General features: G+C 31.2%; 7 protein-coding genes and 1 long non-coding RNA gene across 20 annotated transcripts; 3 read left to right on the forward strand and 5 right to left on the reverse strand.

The window, feature by feature from the left end:
* Positions 1-279: 279 nt before the first annotated feature.
* Positions 280-928, reverse strand: LOC124422512. Its single transcript, XM_046959047.1, has 3 exons — positions 788-928; positions 603-725; positions 280-531 (listed from the first exon to the last, which is right to left on the reverse strand). The coding sequence occupies exons 1-3, from the start codon at positions 806-808 to the stop codon at positions 403-405; spliced, it is 273 nt and encodes a 90-aa protein (XP_046815003.1). The 5' UTR covers positions 809-928; the 3' UTR covers positions 280-402.
* A 213-nt stretch (positions 929-1,141) lies between these two features.
* LOC124422511 lies at positions 1,142-1,880 on the forward strand. Its single transcript, XM_046959045.1, has 2 exons — positions 1,142-1,282; positions 1,369-1,880. The coding sequence occupies exons 1-2, from the start codon at positions 1,238-1,240 to the stop codon at positions 1,783-1,785; spliced, it is 462 nt and encodes a 153-aa protein (XP_046815001.1). The 5' UTR covers positions 1,142-1,237; the 3' UTR covers positions 1,786-1,880.
* Positions 1,822-4,754, reverse strand: LOC124422501 (beta-1,3-glucan-binding protein-like). The gene is made up of 8 exons (XM_046959022.1): positions 4,421-4,754; positions 3,633-3,860; positions 3,344-3,537; positions 3,102-3,238; positions 2,838-3,001; positions 2,347-2,687; positions 2,186-2,287; positions 1,822-2,119 (listed from the first exon to the last, which is right to left on the reverse strand). Exons 1-8 carry the CDS (start codon positions 4,575-4,577, stop codon positions 2,018-2,020), a joined length of 1,425 nt encoding a protein of 474 aa, XP_046814978.1. The 5' UTR covers positions 4,578-4,754; the 3' UTR covers positions 1,822-2,017.
* A 381-nt stretch (positions 4,755-5,135) lies between these two features.
* LOC124422494 (zinc finger CCCH domain-containing protein 18-like) lies at positions 5,136-11,308 on the forward strand. Of its 5 annotated transcripts, none has more exons than XM_046958998.1 (8): positions 5,136-5,425; positions 6,404-6,745; positions 6,923-7,939; positions 8,039-8,598; positions 8,683-8,942; positions 9,021-9,422; positions 9,785-10,111; positions 10,225-11,308. In XM_046958998.1, the coding sequence occupies exons 2-8, from the start codon at positions 6,673-6,675 to the stop codon at positions 10,634-10,636; spliced, it is 3,051 nt and encodes a 1,016-aa protein (XP_046814954.1). In that variant the 5' UTR covers positions 5,136-5,425; positions 6,404-6,672; the 3' UTR covers positions 10,637-11,308. The 5 variants fall into 5 exon arrangements, with proteins under 5 accessions (XP_046814954.1, XP_046814953.1, XP_046814950.1 ...); XM_046958997.1 differs by having other exon boundaries at positions 5,137-5,425; positions 6,383-6,745; positions 9,731-10,111; XM_046958994.1 differs by having other exon boundaries at positions 5,137-5,425; positions 9,731-10,111.
* A 518-nt stretch (positions 11,309-11,826) lies between these two features.
* On the reverse strand, positions 11,827-14,205 carry LOC124422505 (acyl-coenzyme A diphosphatase FITM2). The gene has a single exon (XM_046959026.1). The coding sequence runs from the start codon at positions 13,602-13,604 to the stop codon at positions 12,399-12,401; it is 1,206 nt and encodes a 401-aa protein (XP_046814982.1). The 5' UTR covers positions 13,605-14,205; the 3' UTR covers positions 11,827-12,398.
* A 137-nt stretch (positions 14,206-14,342) lies between these two features.
* Positions 14,343-17,441, reverse strand: LOC124422496. 2 transcript variants are annotated; one of them, XM_046959002.1, is made up of 4 exons: positions 17,042-17,441; positions 16,576-16,903; positions 16,042-16,470; positions 14,343-15,841 (listed from the first exon to the last, which is right to left on the reverse strand). In XM_046959002.1, exons 1-4 carry the CDS (start codon positions 17,183-17,185, stop codon positions 15,087-15,089), a joined length of 1,656 nt encoding a protein of 551 aa, XP_046814958.1. In that variant the 5' UTR covers positions 17,186-17,441; the 3' UTR covers positions 14,343-15,086. The 2 variants fall into 2 exon arrangements, with proteins under 2 accessions (XP_046814958.1, XP_046814957.1); XM_046959001.1 differs by having other exon boundaries at positions 15,925-16,470; positions 17,042-17,439.
* On the forward strand, positions 17,310-18,576 carry LOC124422514. Its single transcript, XR_006941874.1, has 2 exons — positions 17,310-17,448; positions 18,306-18,576. It is a non-coding gene; the product is annotated as an uncharacterized LOC124422514 (long non-coding RNA).
* On the reverse strand, positions 17,588-22,380 carry LOC124422509 (polyprenol reductase-like). Of its 8 annotated transcripts, none has more exons than XM_046959043.1 (9): positions 21,872-22,011; positions 21,208-21,788; positions 19,835-19,939; positions 19,412-19,746; positions 18,845-19,160; positions 18,604-18,752; positions 18,319-18,507; positions 17,955-18,247; positions 17,588-17,878 (listed from the first exon to the last, which is right to left on the reverse strand). In XM_046959043.1, exons 5-9 carry the CDS (start codon positions 19,024-19,026, stop codon positions 17,786-17,788), a joined length of 906 nt encoding a protein of 301 aa, XP_046814999.1. In that variant the 5' UTR covers positions 19,027-19,160; positions 19,412-19,746; positions 19,835-19,939; positions 21,208-21,788; positions 21,872-22,011; the 3' UTR covers positions 17,588-17,785. The 8 variants fall into 8 exon arrangements, with proteins under 8 accessions (XP_046814999.1, XP_046814998.1, XP_046814993.1 ...); XM_046959042.1 differs by having other exon boundaries at positions 19,634-19,746; positions 20,212-21,788; XM_046959037.1 differs by having other exon boundaries at positions 20,212-21,788.
* Between the last annotated feature and the right edge of the window lie 913 nt (positions 22,381-23,293).

Here is a 23,293-nt window from a genome sequence, read left to right on the forward strand (position 1 = left end):
CCACTCATTTGTCCTCCTTCTCTAAGCAAACTCAAAGTGAAAGTAAGAAGTATGTCGTACTTTACTCATATCGCAATCACATGATATATAAAAGTTAATCTTAGTCACATCGTCAATGTTATGAATCGTAACATTTTTAATGAGATGCGCTTTTTCAACTTTATCAAAGTAAACTATTAATCCTAATATGTTTCGTTAATTATTTAACGTACATTTCCTTAATAATTATATTATTTACGTAAATGGGTCATAAATCGGAAGGAAATAACTGAATATTTATTTTGTTTGAATGATTTATTTATTATAGAGAATAATTTTACAAATCCCATTTTTTATATTTACAGAACAAAAATATTTCCTTTTAATGTTACTCAGTCAGTTTTTGTTTTTAACTACCGTATCCTATGGCTCTAAATATCCAATCCCCATACTTAATTTAGCTATAGCTTTTTCACCGTGATAACCATTTTCTGCTTCGTATTTGGCTCTTCTCTTTTTTCCAACTTCCGGATCAAATTTCCATTTAGTTTCCTTAAAAAAAAAAGTATAAAATCAAATTAGTTGATCGAGTCGTTGTTGAAGAGAAAACAAGGTGCACTCACTTGGTGTATAACAGGTATACCAGCTACGTTGTATTGTATAAAATCACTTATAAAATTAAACGTTGCTTCAACAAATTCATTTTTACCATTATTAATTATCAGGAATAGCATTAGTAATACCATCTTAAATTTATTGAAAAATCTTTAATGTATATACAATTAATTAATCCCATTGAAAAACTTACCGAACGAATTATCAAATTCATTTCTTTTTATAAAACTTTATTAATTTTAAACGAAGTCGATTTAATAAATATTTCCGTCTCTGAATGAGAACCAAGTTGATCTGTTACGTACATTAGAAGAAGTCGTTTATAGAGGAGCAGGTAAAACAAGAAAAAATGTATTTTTCCCCCCCACGAGTAGTACCAGAACCTGACGTAATATTAGTAGTGAAAGTAAAAATCATTAACGATATGTGAAACGAGATACGTGTAGCTACGTTTTTAAGGACGATCGAATACATCCAAGGAATGACAATGGACTGGGAAGAAATTGATTCCTGTACTGATTATCAATTCTATGCATGTTCTATCACTCAGAAAGTTACAGTGAAAGAAGGTATAAAGGAGAGACGCAAACCGTACTACTTTTATCGTTCAATTCACATGTGAATCGTATTGAGTGTCGTCGGGATGCGTCTTTGCATAGTTTTTTATATAATTTTTTTATATATGACGGTGAGTTTTTGTCATTATTAAATAGGTCGTGGACAACTGGATAAAACTGATGTGGTTTTTCTTTTGAATTTTTTTTTCCTCTACAGACATTTAATATAATCAATGAGGTTGAGTGTACAATCATAACAGACACAACAAGGACTTTACCGTCTGATTTTTGGCCATCTGATTGGTGGAAAACCTTACGGAGTCTCTTTTCAAATGATGGACTTTGGAAGTTGCATAAAAATACTGAAGCCGGTATTCTCAGGCTGGTTTCTCCTTTGAATGGAAAAACCGGTCCTATGATAATTACATTCAAGCCCGAAGACGGTCCACGAGCTTCTTACGCATATCAGCAAAGATTTGGATTTCGTGGTCGCAGACTCATTGAATTATTGGGAACCGGTTTTAATACCTATCAACGAGAAATCAAGCGACCTTTGTTAGCATTCTCACTAACTCCACCTTTTCCATCTTCTTGGCAAACGTTTTCAGGAGATCTCTCTTATGAAACAGTTTAACAATAATAATGATGGTGATAATGATTGTAAAGAATATAGAAAATCAAGTAATTATTTATTTTGGATATCTAATACACTTGGACGATTTAACTACATTTACATTTCTTCTTCATACGAGATTCGATTTAAGAGAGAATAAATTCGTAAATGTTTATAATAATCCTTCTGTTGGCATGGTAAATATATATAATGTGATATAAAAAAAAAGAAATATATAAAATAACATACATAATCACACTGCCCAAACTTTTACGTAATCAATTTTTAGATCTGTCTTTTCTTTATCCCACGTTTGTGACCAATTATCTCGTGCTTCATAAAAATCGAGAACGGCCTATTAATTAATAAATTATATTCTTATTAATCATATTTACATTATATATTATATGAAATTCGATACCTTTGATCCAACGTTTTTCCAAGGTTTCATGTAATTCATGCTCATACATGAATCTGGGAACTCACCACGGCCACCAACGGCTAAGCCCAAGGTCAAATAAAACTGAAATTTTAAGATGATCAATAAATTTAATTCACGTTATTCGAATCATCAAATCTTACCGGTTGATTGAAAGCGTTTCCAACAATCTTTTGTTCACCGTAGATCGTCTTATCAACCTTAGCAAGAATACGATCTTCTCTCCATTCAATCTCATAAACGTGAAAGTCTTCAGACCAGAGTATACCAGAATTTCTTCGTAAAAGTTCTGCTCGAGCTGTGTAAGGACTTTGACCTTGATTCGTTTGAACCGGTGATAATGCTCCAGCACAAAGTACATAACCACTTAGGTCAGTACCTTGTTGTGATCTTAATGTCGGATTACCGGAAGCGGATGCAATTCTTATCAAAGGTTGAGTCCAACCTTCTTGTTTATTATCATTCGCTATTTCCAAGCTTATCACTGTATTAATACAATAGAAATTAGGGAAAAAGATTTTCCTTGATGAATCATTCAAATAGCTGGCTAATTATTATGCTTCATAGGAAATATGAGATAAATGTCATCGGTCATATCAGTTTGTTATCATCAAAAAACCTATCGATAACTTACAAGGATATATCCAATCACCACGTGGTAATTTAGCTCTTACTTCGACGCGTCCGTAAAGAAACGTAAAAGAATTTTTGCTATTGAGACGACCGGACAATATCGGTGGTAAAATATGTGATCCAACAGCTTCGAATCTACAGTCTTTACTATCAGTAGACGTGCATCTTCAAATATTAAAAAGATAAATTAAAAATAATATTTTTCTCGTATAAAATTAAGTCATATAAGAAACATTCAATGTATTTACTATAATATTTATTTTACCTTTCTAAATTCAATGTTCCTCGTCGTACAAAATCAGCACCTTGTTTTTCATCCAAAAACGTAGGAATTATTACTAATTGTTGATTCTTTATACTCACATTATCATCGCTGTTGTTATAAACGACAAACTCGTAATCCTAAAAAAAAAAGAAAAAAAAAAAAAGGAAAAAGGTCCGATTCGACTGTATCCTTTTTTATTTTTATTTTTTTTTCAAAAAATTACTATAAAATATTTGAATTACTGGAGTAGATGAAAATTGTTCGAGTACAGTCCACCGTGTTGTATTAAGATTATTAAAGTTATCTTCGAAGATCAATTGATTCATGCAAACATTTTGCAATTTTCCATCCCTATCGAATACTTTTGTTATTGCGGGCGTATCACAATTTCCTACGTTGTTTGAATGAACTGGCGTTCCATCGTAATTATAAAATTCTTGGAAAAAAACAAGAAAATATGAATATAAATTTTTTTTTTTAATTCGAATATTCCTATGGACAAGGCCATTAACATTACGTGTTAATACAAACCGGTTACTCTGTGTTCCTGATTTAGAAGATTATATCCTAAACCTTGATAAACAACATGTACCCAAAAATAAATCATATCTCCTTCTTTAAGTTCGGTGGTATGATCTTCATACACCCATCGGCCTTTGCGAGGCTTTATAATATCAATACTAATTACTCCTGCTTCTAATGAATAAAAATCTTCATTGAACTTTACATGATAAGCAACCAACGTGATACCCTGTTCGTCTATAAGAAATAAACAGAAAAAAAGATTTAAATGTCCATTTTAACTCCGATCGACTAAGTTTGTAATCTTGACCTTGAACTTAAATAGTCTTTTACTTTATAAATCATTAAACTTTTTTTTATACTCAATAACAGCTCTATTTGAGAGAAGATTTATTTGAAAAAAAAACAAGAGAAAGATAAATATGAGCTTTATATACTCTATGTAATATTTATGCGATATCGACTAAAATCTTTTATCTTACGTATTATACAAGCATAAAATAAACACGTTTAGTCATGGGAAAGTACAGCGGATGACTTATGCAACATAATTATCCTCAATATATAATTCTTATTGCATGTATATTGTTTTCATTTATTTATTTTATTTATTATAAATGTTTCACAGAAAAATTAGTAATTTTATATACTTATATTTATCTACTTATTTTTTATATACTTATATTTATTTATATATATTTTATATACTTATATTTATATATTATATTTATGTATTATATTTATTATGTATATTATATACTTATATTTTAATTGAACATTTTTATTAAATTACTTACGAGGCACAGATATACGTAATCCTTTCGGATAAAGAGGTTCTACAGTTGCGCTTGGAGGCGTATAAGCATAACAATTTATATTAACATTGACTAATAATGCAACAAGACAAAAGAATATCAAACGATAAAAATGATAATAATTAAAGTTCACGAACATTTTGAAATAGTATTTCGAATACGATTATTAATAAAATCCAATAATTATAAGTTTGATCAGATATTTAAGAAAACCGCCAAAAGAACAATAAAAATGTATACGTTAGCAGATCTTTAACTTGATGTCACTCAGACCAATTGTCGTCTCTAACTGAATTCGTACACTTCTATGCACTCTCAGAATTTAAACTCGTTCGATGATATTTCCTGTTTATTCCGTTATCTACATTTTTCCTACTTTTGCTTATAAATTTTCATATCGCTCTTTATGTATTACTTAGAAAAAATTTCTTAAAAAATAAATACCTATAAGAAAAAATTCCGTATTCCTTAAATCTTATTATTTTTTAAGAATACAATTGATAGATTTGATATATAAAACTGATAATAATACTTTTTAATCGTTTGAAACTTTAATATATCGAAATCATGGTTGAATTACGTTTCGATTGGTTATTTCCTTTACCAATCGTATGAGTGCAGCATTATTGTCAACCAATGAGAAAGCAGATAGAATCGACGTATACACTATATGGCATATATTATTCACTGCGTTACATCATCTATAGCCGTGATCAATGACGAACTGTAACCGTATTGGAACTGAAAGTTTTGTGCTTGATTAACTTCTTCGTTTGTCTTCGTCCTTGTTTGAAAGAACTCTGATTTCATGGAATAGAGAATGGGCTGGGGATGTTAAATAGATCCACATCATCGAGTTTTGAAAGTACGCTAAAGCTACAAGAACATCAAAATACGCACATTCGGTATTTCCTGGGTGACGTCGGAAGCCTTAAGCCTCGGGAGCTTTGAAATCTCCAAAGGCCCACAGGCATACGTGTGAATAAGGTAAGAATCCCATAATACGTTTTTCGCAACAATTCCTTTCAATTTTCATAATCTTTCATCATATGACATGAGCGAATCGATAAATATGCTTTTGCAACAAATATCCTGCAGATCGTATTGCAGTAATATTGATATAATCCTTTCCTAACCTCAATCCATAGATTGTGTTCCGAATGCCCTAGATGAATCACTAATTGGAAAAAAAATGAATGCGCGTACATCGACGTGATCGTGATTTTCCTTTTGCTTTAAATTATTAATATGCTTTTCCCTTTTATGGTGTCATGCGTTATTAGAAAAATTATTCATTGGTATTGTTAAAGAATTTTAGCCAACATAATGGATACCTGCTCACAATCGATACATTTAGTTTTGATATATTAAATAAATAAATTTAACGAACCTCGAATAAATAGGTTAGTACGAGAGTAAATTAATTTGGCCAGAAGCAAATAAAGCAAATTTTGTGTTATTAAACCAAAAGATATCAAAGTGGTATTTTACAAAATTTTGTTCATAATTTATATATTAAGTTTTAAAATATTTTCATATTTTAAAATACCATTATGTTATGTTATATACTTCATTTATACTTCTTTGTTTTTAGAACTCTTATTACTGCAATCGATACTGTATTATTAATTTAAAACCGTTGATAATAAGTGAACCTTTGATATTATAAATATTATATTTTTCCTATGTTATCCCTTGTCGAGCGATCAACTTTGTAGCAAAATTTTATTCTATTGCAAATAAATATTTGAAATGATTATAATCATATACATTTTTTTAAGAACAAATTATCAATAAAGACAATCATTAAAATGAATTAAATTTTGTTACGAATCATACAATCACTGTTTTCTCTCATATATCATTAAATATAGTTTGTTATTTGTTTCGTTCATTCTGTTTCCCTCTTTCCATTTTTTTTCCTTTAATTTCCTTTCTCCATAGGCCCAAAAAATATTCTTTCAGGTTGAAAGTTCGTTCGTTATAGTTTCTAGTGCAGTACAAACGGTTCGCGGTTTACCAGTCTTTCTTAATTTGTGTTGTGTTCAAGTTGAAAGTTTAAAATGAAACGAAAAAGTTATAGGGAAAAAACCCTTAAAAAAAAAAGAAAGAAAGAAAAAAGAAAAAAGAAAAAAGAAAAAAACAGTATACTTTATAAAATGTGAAAAAAGTTCAGTTTAAGTATAAAGTTTAAAAAGTTAATAAATAAAAAGTTCGTAACGTGATATAAAAGTATGTTCAACGCGGTATGGAATGCTCGCGTTGTGCCTTCAAGAGCGAGTATTGCACGGGCTCTTTTTGACACAGGTAAGCTCATCGATGCCACAGATGCAGATTTTTCAGTGCTACATTTGGTCCGTACGCCTATAAATTGAGTTCTCAAGTAAGAGGATTTTATGTGTCAAATATTTTTAAACACTTTTTCTCCCATTTTTCCATTTTTCAAGTAATCGTATATATACTACTGAATTTTCTTTTTTACAGGCAACATGTCCGATTCTGGATCAGAAAGTTCCTCATCCGATGGTTACAATGGGCGAAGAAATCAACTTAGCACCACGGACGACGTAACCTCATCGCGCTTTTCACAACGATCATCCCTCTCTGATAGGAAGTCCGCTGCAAGTTCTGTTTCTTCCAGAGGAAAATCACCTGCTTCTATCGGATCTGGTCGAGGATCTAAATCACCGAGATCTGTTCCAGCTTCTCCAAAATCAGAATTAATGTCTCCTAGCGAAGAAGGTTCTCCACGATCTGAACGTAGTTTATCGAAGTCCCCACCTGCTTCTCCCAAGTCATATCACTCAGGCAATAATTCTTTAGATTCGCCACGTACTGATCGTAGTTCGTCAAGGTCACCTATTCGAGATGAAAGATCCTGTCTTTCGACACCCAACGATTCTAAATCATTACTCTACGGAGATTCCGAACCAAAGTCATATGAATTCGATGCCGATACTCAAAAATCCAGGGATAATTCACCAAAATCACTTTCATATAGAAATAGCGAATCTAGACAGAGTTCACCAAAATCTCCGAGATCAGGACGTAGCTCGGCAAAGTCTCTTGTATCTGGAAGAAGTTCACCAAAATCATATAAATCTGGTCAAGCATCCATTATAGATGATCATGAATCTGATAAACATTCATCTGGACAATCTCCAGTAACAAAGAATGGCTCTTTTAATGAGTTGGATGGCGAACAGATCTCAGATGGAGACATAGATGATGAACCAGAACCTGTTCTTAAATCAAAACCTACTCCAATATCCCATGGAGAAGATTTGTCAGACGTATCTGATCTTGAAAGTATGGACGGCGCTGAAGGATCCATGGATCGTGAAAGGGAGACTAGTAAAGAAAAAAAGGACAACGATGAACAGATTATGAAAAATGATGATAAAATTGTAAAGGAAGAGAAAACTGCTACCGTTAACATAGAGGAGAGCGAACAGCTCGATTTTGAAGCTGATGGTCAATGGAAAGATGAACGTGACGAAGGTATTGTTTTCATTTTGGTTCTTTTTGTAATAAATATATTTAGGAAGATACATTGTTTTTCGTTTATGTTTCTATCTTATATAGAATTTTAATTAATAGGAGATGCAGATATACCTGCAATAAAGGATCATAAAGATAAATTAGAAAGAGATATAAAAGATAAAGACAAAGAAAAGGATAAGGATAAGGACAAAGATAGGGACAAGGATAAAGATAAGGATAAAGAAAAAGATAAGGATAAGGTAAAAGGAAAGGAAGATGTGGAAGCAAACGATAAGGAAGAAGGGGAAGAAGATGGTGACAAGGAATCAGAATTGGAAGAGGGAGAACTTAGCGATGGAGATGATGCTCGACCGGAGGAAACGGAACCGAGACCAGTTTGTAGATTTTACAATCGAGGACAATGCACATGGGGTGTTAGTTGCAGATTCTTACACCCTGGCGTTACTGACAAAGGTAATTACACCATGTTTGATATGGTGCGACCAATGGCCTATCCTCCACATGCTGCCGCACCTCATGAATATCGAGCACACATCGATAGACCAAGTATAGTTCGACCATTAGCTGGTTATGGTGGTGCACCACCTCACACACCAAAAGTAGAAGAACTGCCTACTGAATCTGCTTGGGAGCGAGGATTACGGCATGCCAAAGAAGTATGCTTTCTATACATTGATGCAGAATTTACGACGAATAAACGAAATGGTAATCGAATCTACATTATCTTTTTTTGTTTATAGATGATGCGTAAGGCTAACAAACGCAAAGAATCTGACATGGATTTCGAAGAAAAAAAGATGAACTTAAGTTTAGGACAAGATGAGCTGGATCGTGAAGCAGGATATTATGTACGAGCTGCCAGTCCAGAACCACCTGTTGAAAGGTGGCCACCAAGAGAACCACCGCGAAGGATACCTCCGCCGAGAATTACACCTGAGCGATACATCGATGAGCCAGAGACTTATTATCCATCTCCTGCAGCACCTTCTGATTATTATCGGTAAAATAAATAATCAAATGTATTATAAAAAGTAATTCAAGGATACGACTTTATTCGAACAATCCGTGTTTTCATTAGGAGAGTACATTACAAGCCAGATTCTCGAACTCCTGCCGAATATCGGGAACGTCTTGAGTATCATGCTATTCCACGCAGCACACCACATTCTGTCTCACCGCCTCCACATTCCCGGGAACGGGAAAGAGATAGAGAACGCGAACGAGACAGGGAACGTGAGTATTATGAGAAATACGAGAAGAAGCACAAGCGACCATCTAGAGAAGTCATAGTGGAACGCATACCACCGACTAAAACCTGGCGCGAAGAGGAACCAGCACCTATGGAAAGGGGAAGAGGTGATGAATGGGCAGATCCATGGATGCGACGTAAATCTCCAAGTACCGTGCGCCGTAATACGACCTCATCCAGGCGTCCTCGTAGACAATCCTATTCCTCCGGATCGTCTTACTCGTCGACCAGGTAAGATTTAGTTTTCAACGACGGTAATTATGAAAAAAAATTTTTCTAGTTATAATTAGTAGTAATTAGAATTAGGTTAATAACAAAGATGGGATCGGGTTCAATATATGTCATTAAACTAGCTTGGTATTTATCAAAGAGGAATAGTTTTTTCGAGGTTCTATATAATACGTTTTGTATTATTCTTGATTCCATCTTTGGTTGGATATAGGTAAATACGTTATAGAATTGTACAAGAAACAAAAGAAAAAGAAGACCATCGAAATTACGAATTGAAATAAGAACGAGTAAGAGTATAATTTTTTTAGTTCTAGCCGTAGCTCGAGCCGATCTAGCTACAGTTCTTACGACTCCCTATCCAGGTCCCGTTCACCTACTCCTCCCTCTAGAACCCGCAGCGGTGGAAAAGGGAAAGCAACGGTCCCTTCACCACCTGCAAGCGCCGCAGCCGTTCCTTCTGGGGCACCACAGCGTGGTGCTATGCTAATGAACCCACCGGCTCCTTCTCCTCGTCCACCCAAAGGCTCCATCTCTCCTACTACTGGAACGCTTCATCGACGTGCTGGTTTGAATCCACCAGCTCCAAGTCCTTTATCGTCTCATCAACGACATCATGAAAAAACAAGAGATAAAGCAGCCATTGCTGCTGCTGCAGTGGCTAAGGTTATCAAAAGTAGATCTAGGTCTAGGTGAGAAATCTTTCGTTTTCATCTACATTTCAATCTCTCGTTTTGTTTTACTCTCTTAATAATCGTTAATTTGTTAAATGTGAGATAAAAAAAAATGGATTATTCTTTTTCAGATCTTCTCATAGTAGTTCCGGCTCGGAAAGTAGCGGTAGCAGTAGCGACTCGACCGAATCAAGTTACTCATCGTCTTCCAGTGAAACTCGTAAAAGGAAAGATTCCACACCTCCTTTAACTCGTAAAGATTCCAAAGCTATAGATGCTTTGAAACTTAGCGGCGCGAAGCAACAGATAAAACTTACTTTGAAGCCTACAAGTAACATTTCAACGACGAAGAAAATTGATCGTTCAACGATAATGGCTGGAAAGAAAAGAACCATTGAATCTCCGCCGTTGATTGATAGCAAGGCGAGTGTTGCCGCTGCTGCTGCTAAAGCTGCTAAAAAGGCTAGTTCGCGTCGGGAAGAACTCCTGAAGCAACTTAAAGCTGTGGAAGATGCGATTGCTCGGAAAAGGTCGAAAGTTTGAAGTCCTCAACCCAGGCTGCGCTTCGTTTCTTGCTTCGTCGACTGATACGATGTTAAATTGATAAAATAAGTAAATATTTCTTAGGATTGATGCATAATTAGCCATATAATATCGGGGACATATAATAATAGAAACACAGAATGGTGCGTGGATCAACGATGTTTTCAATTTTTACGACGAATATCCGATCTGGATAATATCTTTCATTTCTTTTTTTATTCAATTTTGTTTGTTTAATAATTTGAATTAATTATCATCAATCATGATTTTCTAGTTTTCTTTATTTCTCAAATCGTACCCTTGTATCTCTAAGTAACGTTTTTTATTACTAAAATCTCAGTAAAAGTTTTCAAAGGAACATGTTCAGTGAAGATAAAGCAAGAACTGTAAAATAAATACGGAAGCGCATATACTACGAATACTATCGTATATCGCGAATAAAAGATAAATGCGTAACTTATTTTTGCTTATACTATGATTATCTAGATTTCTTCGTACATACATATTACGTACTTTATCATTTCAGAAAGAAAAAATATAAGTGTCATTATATATGACAATAAATTGTCGCTAAAATGTATAAACATTCTATCTTTTACTTTCTTTTTTAAGGCGTAAGCTTGTATCTCAAAAATAACTGATTGATATTGCAAATAAATTGATCGAAGTTTATTTGTTTTAATTGTTCTTGCCAGTAAAAAAGGATCAAAAAATATTATCCTATATTTTGATTTTTATGAGTTAGAGCTCGAAAACCGAGAAATCATTATCATTATCAAAGGAAGTATTTACTTATAAGTTTTTTGGTCAGGAAAAGATATGTTTTAATAAAAGAGATAAATTTATTATTATAAAACGTGCGCATCTTATACATATTATTGTTAAACACGAATGTGAAATGATATCGTAAAAAATCTTGTAGATCGACCGATATCCTCATGTTTTTTGCTAATTACTATATTAATCTGTTCGAAGTAATTCGATAGAAACAAGGAAAGAAATTTACATTGAATAAGCATGGTATTTGAAAAAAAAAAAAAATAGAATCCAAACGATATATTTATAAAAATTCTGATCACTGATAGTTATAATTTAAAAAATTTCAAACAGGAATAATACGAAAAATAGCATAAATGCATTAGCATGAATTGAATGAAAGGTTTTTTCGTTTAATAAAAAGCATATACATGTACTTTGTACTTTCTCTCTTTATACAAAACGTGCGTTGTGAACTATTTACAATTCTTACCACAAAATTATTCTACCAACCAATAGAAATGAACACATTGTGTTAATAAATTAACAACAAATATAACTTATTAAATACAAATCATAAAATTTGAGGTAAATTATGTAAGTGTATTCGTAGTTACAATAGTTATATCATACCTTAATGAAATGTTATATTTTATCAACAGTCCATAGAGAGGTAACAAAGTTAAACATTCCCATATATTTTTTTTATTGTGATATTTCCTAAAATTAGAAAGCTCGAAGATATGATGCGATCATGTGCAAGAAAATACTAGCCAATTATTTCTATAATCATATAAAAATGAGATTATAAGAATAATACCTACATAAAAGTATCATAATGTTCTTTACACATTTTTATGTACATGATTTACTTTTCTAAATATTCACAGATTTTTGAGTAAGTAGTAAGTATTAATAGGGTAATAGTTAAAAATCGTGAGATGATTTTTGAGTGTCTAAAATGAGAAAAGAAAATATAAAAAAATCTAAAAGAGAATGCACTAATTCAGATCACACGATATTGTGTAGGAGTTTCAATTTCTGATTGTCTATTCGTTGAGACAATTTTTTCTGGATTATCTTGACTAATTCGAATAGGAAGACCCATGAACCTATTATTGGTTCCATTCAAAGTGCTACGTCTTGCTCGCGCTACATTAAGGTCATGTTGAGGTTTAACTTCGTTATATTTAAAAAGACCATCACCTGGTGGTGGTAAGCCAATTTTTGGTGATTTGTACCACCATTGATAAGTGATATACCAAGTTAGAACGGCGGCAATACCACCAAGAAATTTTTCTATCATAATGTGATAATAGAGGACGGTCGAAACTAGCATGACGTCCCAAAGTAATTGTTGCATAGTCATTACGACGAAAAGAGCTCTTAAATAGGGTGTAAAAAGATTGTGAGCTTTTTTTAGGAACTCTAGATCGTTATCCGAGAGATTTCGAAGCGGACCGAAGCTGGTTTCATTCGGTGTTATTCTGGAGTGTTCTTCTCGCATTATTAAATCTTTTATACCTTCCCAACCAATCATAGAGGAACCTTCCTCGGCTAAGATAAGGCTGGAGTATACAAGAATGAAACTATGACCTGATATATCCAGACCATTCCAAAATTTTCCTGCTTGAAGACATTTAACTTTGAATTGCAAGTGAGCCTCTTTCGTGTTAACGCAACGGCCGAAGTTATTTTCAATGTAATTAAATAATTTTATCCATGTTAACCAGGCCAATGTAGCAAGAACTAAACGAGCTAAATGCCTCAATATAACCGACCTGCGACCGCAACCAAGCGTGTGAGACGTAAGAACTACCCATGGGATGGTTACTATCAAGAGCCATCCCCACCCCCATTTGACGAAATACCGATTAAGCGCATTATCCGATCGGGAAAAGTATGACCTAGGCATAATCACGAAATCAGCCACGAGAGATATCGTAAATATCAGGCCACAATATATGGCTACCTTCAATCTGGTATCAAAGAGCAAAGATTTTTTGCAAATATGTAAAAACATAGTAACGAATATAAGACCTATTGAACTAGGTGCCGTGGTCGGTCTCGTCCCACCTCGATCCTCTTGATTTGAGCTCGGACGGAAATTTAAACGGCTCAATCTCGTGTTACCTCCCGAAAAAGAGTTTCCCATAAAACTATTCCCACTTCCGGTGTTCGGATGGATTCCTCTTCGTTTACCAGCTGCCATCCTTTTCGTTTTTTCTTGTTCTTCCGTATTTTAATTGTTTTCTCTTTCCCTTTCTCTATTCACTTTCAAAAGATATTAATAATTTTGTTATTTCTTTCAGTTCATAGTCTTACATTCATGGACTTTGAACTTATTGAGGTTAAACAGCTGATTCGGGATTTCGTCTTCTCTCGAATTGGAAGTTCTTCAACTATCTTTAAACTTCTTTTGTTTTCTTACGATTGATTTGTTAATTTAGTAATTAGGCTAAAATGTACATCGAACACTGTACACCGCGAGATTTTTTACTATATACCATGTGAACGACCGTATAATGTAGTAGATCCTAGCGCGCTCACAGAGCTAATTCGCTCAGTCATCAAACTACTCCCATTTTTATACTCCCTCTCCAACTCCAAGATAATTATGCATTAGTTACTTCACAATCGGCCACCTTGCAAAGAATACAAAAGTCGTAAAGGGGAAAAAAAAATTAACATCAGAATTATCAGTGTCATTTTCTGAAGATTAAAGATACAATTCAAAATTCATTCAGCTTCAATAATTTTTTTTTATACTTACATACGTATGCATTTAATTTTCTAAACTTTCTTTATACGAAAAATGTGATTAGATGTATTATTCGATTTGATCACAAGAATTGCGAGCTTTATTTGCACACGTGTTACAATCAGTCGTACGGTAAACAGATTTTTTTTCGAAGGACGTGGGTATGAAACTAAAGGAAATTTCCACGTATAGCCCATTGAAAAACAATATATTTACGACGTTATTATTTGTCGATGTACATACATACAATATTTCGTTGCTAACATTGTTATATTGTGGAAATGAGTATAATATTTTGAAAAACAGATGTTTTTTTCTACGTAAATTATCATATATGCGCGTAGAAAGTTGATAGGCGTAATAATAAGTGAGAATAAGTTGAAAAATGAATTTACTTTGTGACAATATGTGACAAGTAACAATTCTGGAGCATTTCGTGTCCACGTTAGATGGTATGATTTTTCTTTTTTTTCTTTTTTCATACAATAACCTTAAAATTTTATGTAATATATAAGCGTAATATTCGATGATAATATTTTGAAAATCTATAACATACAATGATATTGCTTTTTTATATCAATATCGGCGCACTGAAGCATAATACAGTTGTAAGATACAACGTGTAATGTCAATAACTCATTTCAAGGCACCATTATTGTTATTTTTCTAGTAAAATGATTATTCGATAAGCTGGCTTTTATTTTGTAATTAAATTCGTAATTTAATTGAATCGAAAAATATCATTTCTTTTTATTCGTTTAATATTTTTTTTTGATAGTAAAAAATAAATAGAAAATAAATAAATTTCACAATCATTCTTACATGTTCGTTATTTTGAAAATACGAATTACGTTCACAAAATAAAATCAATTGATTTGCAACGTATTTTAAATAACTATATATGATGTGTGCCAAAATATGCTAATAAAGTATCTATCGCTTACCTACGCTTGTAGAATGCATAGAATTTGCGTAGTTAAGGAGTATTTTAAAAAATTGAACATTAGGACGTGGTAAGTTAGATATTATTAAGTCTATTTTAACAATTTCAATTTTGGACGTGAGCATTCTAGGCGATTCGTTATTATATGAAGACCAATAACTTACCAATTCTGGATATCCCTCTTGATTAATATTTGCTGCTGCAATGGAATTAAATTTCACTCGTAAATCTAAATTTGGTTGACAGTTAGTACCATTACATAATTGAGTAACATCAGTTTGACTAGCGTTAATAACTTGTACGTCGGTATAATTAACGAAAACGATTAATACTCTTTCGATTAGTTTTCGTTCAATGATTTTAGGTATCGTATCTGTTACCGAAGGATTTGAATCGAGCCACTGCCAGAATTTTATTACAAATCCAGTGCTATATGGTTCTTGTGATGTTATTAAAAAGACTGGTTTTGAGGCAAACGAATTTGGGCTAACATATTCCCAAATTTTCAATGTTTGATTTGGTTGTTTTTGAAGAGTTAAATTCAAAGTAGCTTTACAAGATTCCCAAGAACATATGCCTTCATTTTCAACCATCAAACGATGATAACGCGTTGGCTTCCAATAATTATTTTGTTCATCTAACATCATCGTTTTAAATATACGTGGCGATGCTGTTATTTCCCTTTTTCTTTGCGATAAACTTGAACCATTGAGAAGTGCTTTTAACGAAACGTACTTTGTTATACCTAGAAAATGTAAAATATTTTTCTTAGAACAAAATATGAAAAAAGATATTTTTACAAATTACATATGTTTATAATATACGTACGTTTGCCATTCATGTCGTGACATAAATATAAAATAGTGCCATCAGAAACAAGATTATATATATTAACTAATGAACAATTATGTTTTATATATTTTCCCAAGAGTTGTCCTGTATTACCAGATAAAAGTACGAGAGAAGATATATTTCCTTGAGTTAATTCTACACTTAATAGATCTTCAATTCCATCAGAGTTGAGATCTGGTAAAATCACTGGTAATTTGGGAAATGTATGTACTTCAGAATTCCAGTGTATTATGCCTGTGGTTGGATCTATACTCTTTAATAAACCACGTTCTCCAACAACAATGCAATCTGTCTTTCCAGATCGGTCTGTGTCAATGGATATGCAATCAATATTAGTAGGTACTCTTTCTAAACAAACCAACCATAAATAAAGGCCACTGGTTCCATGTATAGACACTATGGAACTTCCCCTTGATGTTTTGGAACTATTATCTGTATTGCTATCATTATATTCTTGACCTCGAAGTAAGAATATAAGATCATATGGAGATCCAGGTATTATAGTTATTGGCCCATGTACTTCTACAGAATTAATACAATAATTAAATTCTGATGCTTCAAATTACATCATTTATTCCAAACAACAAAACTGGTTTATTTATATATTGTTTTAGGAATCATACTCACCTACATTCCATAAAGTTTTCTCCCATGAAACAGATGATTGTGATTCATTAACTGGTGGACATATCATAGTGTCACATGGTAGAACATACAAAAACACAAGTATTGTTACTATGCATAATAGTATAGATATAACTAAGCAGAAACGTCGAAGAGGAGACATATCTCTCCGTTTCCATAAATCATTTTGCGTATTGCCTTCTATTATCATTTTAGGTATATCATCTCTGTAACACTTAATTATGTTTTGCCCATTCCTAGTTCGATTTGCTAAATTTCTGGTTTCATCCAATGGATAGTACGCTTCATGTTCGTGAACTGTGGTAGGCTCCTAAGATTATGATATACAGAGTTAAAATTTGAGTATGTGTAAAATTTCTTTAATATAAAATTTTGAGATGTTTTAAATATGAGATTTGTGAGTAACCTAATTACTTTCTTCAATTAATTTTCAAATAATTGGTCTCACCGTTGTTTCTCTTTCATCGTTAGTTTGTTTGTTTGTTAAATCATTTCTTTGTGTTACATGTTCATCTTCATCTTCGGTGTCAGTATTGCTCATACACTGAGGAAGAGGTGTATAACCTTTTCCACTGTGATGCTCGGCAGACATGATAAGATGTGGTTTAATAAAATTATTGATCTATATTTGCCAATTTAGTGATTATCAATATCATAATAACATTTATCAGTTCATATTGTGTGCCGTTATTGAAAATTAATGATCCAAAATTATTCAAACATTACTAATCTTTCCTATCACGAATAAACTTGAAGTAATCTGAACACAGTATATGAATGCAATATCATATCTAACGACTATAGAGGGCAGATCAACGGACAATTGAAACACATTCAAGTTTGGTGGTAACAATGGTGAATTCAAAAAATATTTTACATTAATTATTTTGTTCTAAAATAAATATTAACATGTTTATTATCTATTAGTTCTATTTTTAATTTTATTTATGGTTATATGAAAAACTAGTAAAAACAAAAAATAATTCATTATAAATTATTAGTTAAATAAATATTTATTATTCAACGTTATTTTAAAAATCATATAATTGTGGAATGAAACAATAATCAAGGCGTATATGTGTGTTTACATGAGTCTAGTAAAATTTAAATAATAAATTACTTTATTCTGCCAAGTTTCTAAGTTAATAAGTATATTATAAATATTAGAAATAGAAAGTGATAATAATTATGTCTAGAATAAATATGGAATCAAAATTTTACGTTCCTTCGGATAATTTTGGAAAGTTTTTTTATACCACTTGTGAGTCATTACAGCACAATTTATCTATAAAAGTTAATTTATATTAAAAATTCCTTACTTACATATATATACATATATATAAATTTTTATATGTACTTACTTGGTTTATTACAACCCAAATTGTAACGTAATGAAATGTACTACTTTGCCAAAGAATAACAGATAACATTAAATAAACTAAAATTTCTGTAAATTCCAATGGTGCAGACAAATATTTAAATAAACCACTATGTGCTACTTTATAGCCATAAAAGACAACTTTATTGTTAGATTTTCTTAAACTGGCTAAAATAAAATTAGTTTGTAATTGCACCAACGAAGATAATAAAAATATGAAAGCACCAACTATTTGCAAGAGCGTTAATTTATGCCCATAATTTAGTTCTTTGAAATCTGTAAGTAGATTTGTTTTAATAAAGAACAATTAATATATATTATTTATGTTTTACAGAAGAATACCTTACTTCGAACGAAACCATGTGATTCACCTATAATGCTTAATATTGTTCCTATGTAATGTGTATGTCCAGTTATGTAATAAGAGATATTAATTTTTTTATCAGAGAAAACAGTAACATAATGTGTTTCATATAATCTTTTGCAACAATGAAAAGTAAAAAGTGTTATGGCTAAAAATCCACATTCTGGTGATACTAAAAATCGAAATATATAATACATCAATTATAACAAACAAATAAAATAATATAATATAGCAATAAAATTGGTGCATTTATTCAAATATACTTCACCTAATGCTTTTCTAGATTTGCCAAGTGATGTATCTAATAACCAATATATTATTTCAGGAATTGTACCGTTCATAAAATATGTATAGAAAAATAGGATAAGAAAACAAGTAGAAACTGATGTTGCAAAGAGATAGAAATGTTTAAACCATCTAAAATTGAATATAATAGAGGAAATAGAAATTTTGTTTTATTCAAAGAAAAAATTATTTATAAAAGTAATTAATTAAATACAATGACCAACCTTTTTGGTACTTCAGTTTTTGCAACTATTGGTTGATGAATTTTAATTGCATGTTTACCATAGTGAAATGTACGTGTAATTAAAACAGGTAAGTAAGGTTCAGCATAAATAACAATAAATCCAAGAATGGTCAAAAAGCAAGAATTAAATATAAATAAATAACGTATGAAATTTACGTCCATTATTCTTGAAGATAATCTTTCCGTTGCGACCGATTATACAAGATTCGAGTACTTAGAAAATATTCTTTTTTATGGAAGTGGGTCGGTAGAAGACAAATTATTTAATATTTCCCGTATGTGAAATATCCAGGTAGCTATAACAATACAACAATAAAAATACAATAAGTTTTTTAATGATTACATATCAAAACATTAAGTGGAAAGTAAAATGAAAAGTTAAATATATACATGGATGTTTTTAAAATAATTCGATTTATTTGGCTTTATGAGTTCACTTTAATAATGATTATCACATTTATGCAATGAAAAACGAAGGGTCGTATTTAATGACCATTATTCTTACATTATAAAAAACAAACATTTTATCATGTTATATTATTATTACCATAATATATGTTGTTAATTCAACAATCTTGTACAAACATTGGACGGATTCTTTTGGGGTTTTTTTTTCTTTTTTTTTTTTTATATAAAGAATTGATAAAAAGTATCTTTACAAAATATTTTTCTTGTTCTTCCGTATTTTAATTGTTCTCTCATTCACTTTCTCTATTTACTTTCAAAAGATATTAATAATTTTGTTATTTCTTTTAGTTCATAGTCTTACATTCATGGATTTCGAACTTATTAAAGTTAAACAGCTGATTTAGGACTTCACCTTCCTTCGAATTAGAAGATACTTCAACTATCTTCATATTTTTTTTTTGTCTAGTAATTAGGCTAAAATGTTTTACGATTGATTTGTTAAACTAGTAACTAGGCTAAAATGTACATCAAAATGTATAATAGGAGTCTATTTACTACATACCATATGAACCTTTACTATATGAACCATATGCTCTAGCAGATCCTAGCTCGTTCTCCAAGATAATACGTTCAGACTTCAACCTACTTTGACTTTTATACCTACTCTCTAATTCAAAGATAATTATTCATTAGTTATTTTACAATCGACCTTCTTGCAAAGTTGTAAACATAAAAAAAAAGTTGTAAACATAATTGTAAACATAAAAACATCAGTATTATTCGTGTCATTTCCTGAAGATTAAAGATGCGATTCAAAATTCATACAGCTTCAATAATTTGTTTTTATACTTCCATACATATGCCTTTAATTTTTTAATTTTTCTTTCGATTAAACTTGTGATAGAATGCTTAACAGAATTGATAACAAAAATTGCATACCGTGTTAATTAGTCGTATGGAAAATAGATATTTTTTCGAAGGACGTCCGTATGAAACTAAAGGAAATTTCCACGTATAGCCCATTGAAAAACAATATATTTACGACGTTGATATTTGTCGATGTACATATATACATAATATTTCGTTGCTAATATTTTTATATTATGGAAATGAGTATAATATTTTTTAAAACAGATGTTTTCTTCTACGTAAATTATCATATATGCGCGTAGAAAGTTGATAAGCGTAATAATAAGTGAGAATAAGTTGAAAAATGAATTTACTTTGTGACAATATGTGACAAGTAACAATTCTGGTGCATTTCGTGTCTACGTTAGATGGTATGATTTTTCTTCTTTTTCTTTTTTCATACAATAACCTTAAAATTTTATGTAATATATAAGCGTAATATTCGATGATAATATTTTGAAAATCTATAACATACAATGATATTGCTCTTTTATATCAATATCGGCGCACTGAAGCATAATACAGTTGTAAGATACAACGTGTAATGTCAATAACTCATTTCAAGGCACCATTATTGTTATTTTTCTAGTAAAATGATTATTCGATAAGCTGGCTTTTATTTTGTAATTAAATTCGTAATTTAATTGAATCGAAAAATATCATTTCTTTTTATTCGTTTAATATTTTTTTTTGATAGTAAAAAATAAATAGAAAATAAATAAATTTCACAATCATTCTTACATGTTCGTTATTTTGAAAATACGAATTACGTTCACAAAATAAAATCAATTGATTTGCAACGTATTTTAAATAACTATATATGATGTGTGCCAAAATATGCTAATAAAGTATCTATCGCTTACCTACGCTTGTAGAATGCATAGAATTTGCGTAGTTAAGGAGTATTTTAAAAAATTGAACATTAGGACGTGGTAAGTTAGATATTATTAAGTCTATTTTAACAATTTCAATTTTGGACGTGAGCATTCTAGGCGATTCGTTATTATATGAAGACCAATAACTTACCAATTCTGGATATCCCTCTTGATTAATATTTGCTGCTGCAATGGAATTAAATTTCACTCGTAAATCTAAATTTGGTTGACAGTTAGTACCATTACATAATTGAGTAACATCAGTTTGACTAGCGTTAATAACTTGTACGTCGGTATAATTAACGAAAACGATTAATACTCTTTCGATTAGTTTTCGTTCAATGATTTTAGGTATCGTATCTGTTACCGAAGGATTTGAATCGAGCCACTACCAGAATTTTATTACAAATCCAGTGCTATATGGTTCTTGTGATGTTATTAAAAAGACTGGTTTTGAGGCAAACGAATTTGGGCTAACATATTCCCAAATTTTCAATGTTTGATTTGGTTGTTTTTGAAGAGTTAAATTCAAAGTAGCTTTACAAGATTCCCAAGAACATATGCCTTTATTTTCAACCATCAAACGATGATAACGCGTAGGCTTCCAATAATTATTTTGTTCATCTAACATCATCGTTTTAAATATACGTGGCGATGCTGTTATTTCCCTTTTTCTTTGCGATAAACTTGAACCATTGAGAAGTGCTTTTAACGAAACGTACTTTGTTATACCTAGAAAATTTAAAATATTTTTCTTAGAACAAAATATGAAAAAAGATATTTTTACAAATTACATATGTTTATAATATATGTACGTTTGCCATTCATGTCGTAACATAAATATAAAATAGTGCCATCAGAAACAAGATTATATATATTAACTAATGAACAATTATGTTTTATATATTTTCCCAAGAGTTGTCCTGTATTACCAGATAAAAGTACGAGAGAAGATATATTTCCTTGAGTTAATCCTACACTTAATAGATCTTCAATTCCATCAGAGTTGAGATCTGGTAAAATCACTGGTAATTTGGGAAATGTATGTACTTCAGAATTCCTGTGTATTATGCCTGTGTTTGGATCTATACTCTTTAATAAACCACGTTCTCCAACAACAATGCAATCTGTCTTTCCAGATCGGTTTATGTCAATGGATATGCAATCAATATTAGTAGGTACTCTTTCTAAACAAACCAACCATAAATAAAGGCCACTGGTTCCATGTATAGATACTATGGAATTTTCCCTTGATGTTTTGGAACTATTATCTGTATTGCTATCATTATATTCTTGACCTCGAAGTAAGAATATAAGATCATATGGAGATCCAGGTATTATAATTATTGGTCCATGTACTTCTACAGAATTAATATAATAATTAAATTTTGATGCTTCAAATTACATCATTTATTCCAAACAACAAAATTGGTTTATTTATATATTGTTTTACGAATCATACTCACCTACATTTCATAAAGTTTTCTCCCATGAAACAGATGATTGTGATTCATTAACTGGTGGACATATCATAGTATCACATGGTAAAACATACAAAAACCCAAGTATTGTTACTATGCATAATAGTATAGATATAACTAAGTAGAAACGTCGAAGAGGAGACATATCTCTCCGTTTCCATAAATCATTTTGCGTATTGCCTTCTATTATCATTTTAGATATATCATCTCTGTAACACTTAATTATGTTTTGCCCATTCCTAGTTCAATTTGCTAAATTTCTAGTTTCATCCAGTGGATAGTACTCTTCATGTTCGTGAACTGTGGTAGGCTCTTAAGATTATGATATACAGAGTTAAAATTAGAGTATGTGTAAAATTTCTTTAATATAAAATTTTGAGATGTTTTAAATATGAGATTTGTGCGAGACCTAATTACTTTCTTCGATTAATTTTCAAATAATTGGTCTCACCGTTGTTTCTCTTTCATCGTTAGTTTGTTTGTTTGTTAAATCATTTCTTTGTGTTACATGTTCATCTTCATCTTCGGTGTCAGTATTGCTCATACACTAAGGAAGAGGTGTATAACCTTTTCCACTGTGATGCTCGGCAGACATGATAAGATGTGGTTTAATAAAATAATTGATCTATATTTGCCAATTTAGTGATTATCAATATCAAAATATCATTTATCAGTTCATATTGTGTGCCGTTATTGAAAATTAATGTTCCAAAATTATTCAAACATTACTAATCTTTCCTTTCACGAATAAACTTG

Source organism: Vespa crabro, chromosome 3 (genome assembly GCF_910589235.1).
Source record: "Vespa crabro chromosome 3, iyVesCrab1.2, whole genome shotgun sequence".
NCBI lineage: Eukaryota > Metazoa > Arthropoda > Insecta > Hymenoptera > Vespidae > Vespa > Vespa crabro.

Bases quoted from the DNA above. Each gene is read 5' to 3' on its own strand.
- LOC124422511 (XM_046959045.1), top strand. From the start codon at position 1,238: ATGCGTCTTTGCATAGTTTTTTATATAATTTTTTTATATATGACG. The intron at 1,283-1,368 runs GTGAGTTTTTGT...TTTCCTCTACAG, and splicing joins TAATTTTTTTATATATGACG to ACATTTAATATAATCAATGA.
- LOC124422501 (XM_046959022.1), bottom strand. From the start codon at position 4,577: ATGTTCGTGAACTTTAATTATTATCATTTTTATCGTTTGATATTCTTT. The intron at 2,288-2,346 runs GTAAGATTTGAT...TTAAAATTTCAG, and splicing joins GAAACGCTTTCAATCAACCG to TTTTATTTGACCTTGGGCTT. The intron at 2,120-2,185 runs GTATCGAATTTC...ATTAATTAATAG, and splicing joins GGAAAAACGTTGGATCAAAG to GCCGTTCTCGATTTTTATGA.
- LOC124422505 (XM_046959026.1), bottom strand. From the start codon at position 13,604: ATGGCAGCTGGTAAACGAAGAGGAATCCATCCGAACACCGGAAGTGGG.
- LOC124422509 (XM_046959041.1), bottom strand. From the start codon at position 19,026: ATGGACGTAAATTTCATACGTTATTTATTTATATTTAATTCTTGCTTT. The intron at 18,508-18,603 runs GTGAAGTATATT...TTCGATTTTTAG, and splicing joins CAAATCTAGAAAAGCATTAG to TATCACCAGAATGTGGATTT. The intron at 18,248-18,318 runs GTAAGGTATTCT...ATCTACTTACAG, and splicing joins ATCACATGGTTTCGTTCGAA to ATTTCAAAGAACTAAATTAT.
- LOC124422496 (XM_046959001.1), bottom strand. From the start codon at position 17,185: ATGTCTGCCGAGCATCACAGTGGAAAAGGTTATACACCTCTTCCTCAG. The intron at 16,471-16,575 runs GTGAGTATGATT...TTAATTCTGTAG, and splicing joins GAAAACTTTATGGAATGTAG to AAGTACATGGGCCAATAACT. The intron at 15,842-15,924 runs GTACGTATATTA...TACATTTTCTAG, and splicing joins TCACGACATGAATGGCAAAC to GTATAACAAAGTACGTTTCG.
- LOC124422494 (XM_046958997.1), top strand. From the start codon at position 6,673: ATGTTCAACGCGGTATGGAATGCTCGCGTTGTGCCTTCAAGAGCGAGT. The intron at 8,943-9,020 runs GTAAAATAAATA...TGTTTTCATTAG, and splicing joins GCACCTTCTGATTATTATCG to GAGAGTACATTACAAGCCAG. The intron at 10,112-10,224 runs GTGAGAAATCTT...ATTCTTTTTCAG, and splicing joins AAAAGTAGATCTAGGTCTAG to ATCTTCTCATAGTAGTTCCG.
- LOC124422512 (XM_046959047.1), bottom strand. From the start codon at position 808: ATGAATTTGATAATTCGTTCG. The intron at 726-787 runs GTAAGTTTTTCA...AATAAATTTAAG, and splicing joins TGAATTTGATAATTCGTTCG to ATGGTATTACTAATGCTATT. The intron at 532-602 runs GTGAGTGCACCT...TTTTTTTTTAAG, and splicing joins GTATACCTGTTATACACCAA to GAAACTAAATGGAAATTTGA.